This window comes from Condylura cristata, unplaced genomic scaffold (assembly GCF_000260355.1).
Source record: "Condylura cristata isolate star-nosed mole 26May11 unplaced genomic scaffold, ConCri1.0 scaffold00036, whole genome shotgun sequence".
NCBI lineage: Eukaryota > Metazoa > Chordata > Mammalia > Eulipotyphla > Talpidae > Condylura > Condylura cristata.
In genome coordinates, this window is record NW_004567137.1 from 15,038,479 (window position 1) to 15,041,841 (window position 3,363).

At 37.5% G+C, this 3,363-nt stretch overlaps 1 protein-coding gene across 1 annotated transcript in view; it reads left to right on the forward strand.

The window, feature by feature from the left end:
- Positions 1–476: 476 nt before the first annotated feature.
- LOC101635718 overlaps positions 477–3,363 on the forward strand; it is a 49,820-nt gene continuing 46,933 nt past the window's right edge. The window contains exons 1-2 of the mRNA XM_012732802.1: positions 477–663; positions 1,018–1,099. Coding sequence (XP_012588256.1) covers positions 477–663; positions 1,018–1,099 — 269 coding nt within the window. The remainder of the gene's footprint in view (positions 664–1,017; positions 1,100–3,363) is intronic.

Below are 3,363 nucleotides of genomic sequence, written 5' to 3' on the forward strand. Positions count from 1 at the left end.
ATATATGCTACTGCATGCCACCTTTCTTATTTCCCCATTCTTATAGCACCGTGACAAATAACTGGATTTAAAAATACTGATAAATATAGGTGAGTCTGTTTTTTTCAAATTATTCATTTTAGATTCTAATAGTGGTTTTGTCATGCTAAAACATTTCTGCTGAATTTGACTTTAAATGAAGGATGTTATTTACTATTCATGAACTTTTTTATTCCTAATTAATTTATCACTTTTCATTACCCCAACTTACATGTATTGTAAGCTGAAGACTACCTAAATCAAAGAAAGGATATTCTGTTGTGAGATACTTGTTTGATGCTTTAAAGAATGAAGAACAGACCTTTAGAACTTCAGCTGTGAAATGAACAGTGACACCTTTCACCCCGCCCAGTTTTCAGTGCTAGGGATGTCATTGCTCTAAACATTCATTCTGAAGTTCACCCTCCTAGAGCACAGTCCCTGATTTAGTTGTAGGAATGAATAGCCAAGAAGTAACCTATGCAGATCTGAATCTGGGTAGGAAATCAAAAAGACAGCAAGCAAAACCGAAGAGCACTAAAATCTCCATTTCAGTACCCCAGGAGGACATCACCTATGCAGATTTAAATCTTCAAAACATTTCTCAGGATCTTCAAGGGAATGGCAAGAAATACCAGGGCCAAGGTAAAACTCGCTCAGCTAGGTGACTGGGTTGTGTGTGGAAGTGGTGGGGAGTGAGTTCACATATTTTACATTTGTGAGAATCATAGTTGAGGTGAAAATGGGTAGTGTAACAAGAAACTCTACTAATTGGATCCAAAGTTTGCAATAACTTGTAGTCTCTGACCAGCAATCTTGGAGTATTGTGTTTACTGAGAATACAGTGATATATTGTGAGAGGGAGACCATGAAGGGAGCTCGAGGTCTCCGATACAAGTTCATATATGTGACTCACTCTGCATGTAGATTCTCTTGTCTGTAAACTGAACAGCTGTGTCCGTCTGTCCTTTCTCATCGTTTCCGTCTCTCTCCCTGCAGGCTCTCCAGGACCCCCAGAGAAGTGCATTGCTGGGTTGCTGGGACTCACCTGCCTTATATTAATATGCATTATTGTAGCAGTGTACTGTAGGTGAATTTTGGAAGCATTTTAAAGGAATTTTTCACTTAATGACTGTCAGTTCCTCTAAATAATTCAGAATATTAAGATAATAACTCTCTTATTATTGCTATTTTTTAGGCTAAATGGTGCATGATGATTCTAATTTTTCTAAAGTTCGATATAAAGAATGTAAAGAGTAGGTTATATATTCAGATTTTATACCTCGAAGGCATGTTTTTGGAGAGTGAAAGGCATTATTGAGAAATACAGATTCATTCTTGAGATTTGTTAAAACAAGTATTATAGGAGATTTTGAAGTTTGGGCCAATAAATGTTGAAAATGATTTTACATGTCTCATTCCTTTATTCATCCAGTTGGTAAAATCTGTTGTATTCTAGCTTATTATAAACCTAACCAATGTATAAATTTATAAATTAGAAACTCATTATTATGACTTACTAAAATCAATTTTAATTTTTATAAGAAATTTTAATTTTTTTCCTAGCTCTCATAAGGTGGAAGAAGAAAATAGCTCCCCATCAACAACAGAAGGTACACAATGATTTTCAAAATGCAAATGTTAGTACAATTTCTATACTATCTATATGCTAAACTAGTCAAAATGATAATTATTTTGGAAAGAGGCTAAAATTACTAAACTAAACAATAAATTTTCATGAACGATTTTAATAGGAGAATGTTCTTATATACAGCAACCTGAAGAAATAATCATTTATAATCAGCATGCCCACTTAGGTTAGTTGAGTCAAATGTTCTACGACTAGTGCTGTGTTACAAGGGATAAATAATTTTAATATACAAAGAATGACTTTCAGGCATGCAAATAAGTATTGTTGTTTGCAATATCCCAATACATGGAACATAAATTCTGAATGAGGAGCTGACCCTTCTCTGTGAGTGTGTGTGAGTAGGTCTTGTATTACATGTGCCAATATGAGAAGCAAACTATGATACAAACATATGTTAAGTCAATGAATCATTTTATTACATATTTTAATATTATAATTCAAACTTTTTTAAACAGCTAATTTTTCCTTGGCATATCATTGTGGCCCTTGTCCAAAGGGGGCGTTCACCTACTCCAACAACTGCTATTTTACCAGTCATGAAAAAAAAACTTGGAACGAGAGCGTGACGGCCTGTGCGACTATGAACTCCAGTCTGCTCTACATAGATCACAAACAAGAAATGGTAAGATTCTGAAGTTCAAAAAGTTTGCTTAGTCAATATGCATTTACAGAACATCATGGTTTTGTATGTATTTGTGGTTTCTTTATTATAAAGTCTGCATAATGTTTCACTGTCTATTTTATTTTTATTTTTCCACCATTGATGCACACGTGATAAGGTTGAGTTGCTTTTCCTGGAAAAAGTTTCTGTAATTTTTTTTTTTTGCTTCTAACTTTAACTTAGCAATTTTAAACATAATATACATTAAGGAATTAGGCATCAGAAAAAAGCGCAGATTTATCAGCTAGTGAGTAGAATCTTGCCTCCAAATCAGTCATGAAACAGAAGGGCCCAGTGCCTTCTGGCCCCTCCTTCCCTCTCTCATCCCTCCCTGCTGCTTACTTACCCACTGTCTTGACTACTACAATTACAGCTCTCCCTGCTTCTTACTAAGCTCTATACACTTGACATCATACACACACATGGATTTGAAAAACATGCTTTTCTTTGCTCTCTCTCTCTAGTATCTTTTGCTGTCATCCCCCAATATTGCATTTATCTGTAGCTTGTTAGATTTACTGCTGAATTAATTGAATGTGGCATATAGCCATCATTTTGCCCAGTGTCCCTGGTGGGGGGCATGAGACCCATGCTCCAGGGTCAAGAGGTTCCTGGCTTGAGCACACTCAGTCTTAGGGTCCCTTTGCTGCTCCCCCTCCACTTGGTGCCCTGCCCTGTGCCTCAGGTGGGGAGCAGGAGAGGCGCCTCCTCTGGCTGCTCTGTGCTAACAGGGGAGCTTCACCCTGTCAGGCTCCCTGCTGTCTCTGAGCAGGAGTCACTTCCCTCAGGGAGGAGCCACTGCCTGTCAGTACTGGGAGCTGGAAGCAGCATTCCTGGGTCACATCAGTCACACTGCACAGCTTTAATGCTGGTCCCAAACCATATGACTTTCTCTTTTCTGCTTTCACCCTTCTCCTTAACTTTTGTCTTTCACTAGATCTTGGAGCTTTACTTAGCAGTGAGTAGTGTGGAGAAATGAGTAGAAAACACCTTTTCTGAAACTTTGGTTTCTACCAGTTCAGAAAAGTGTGAT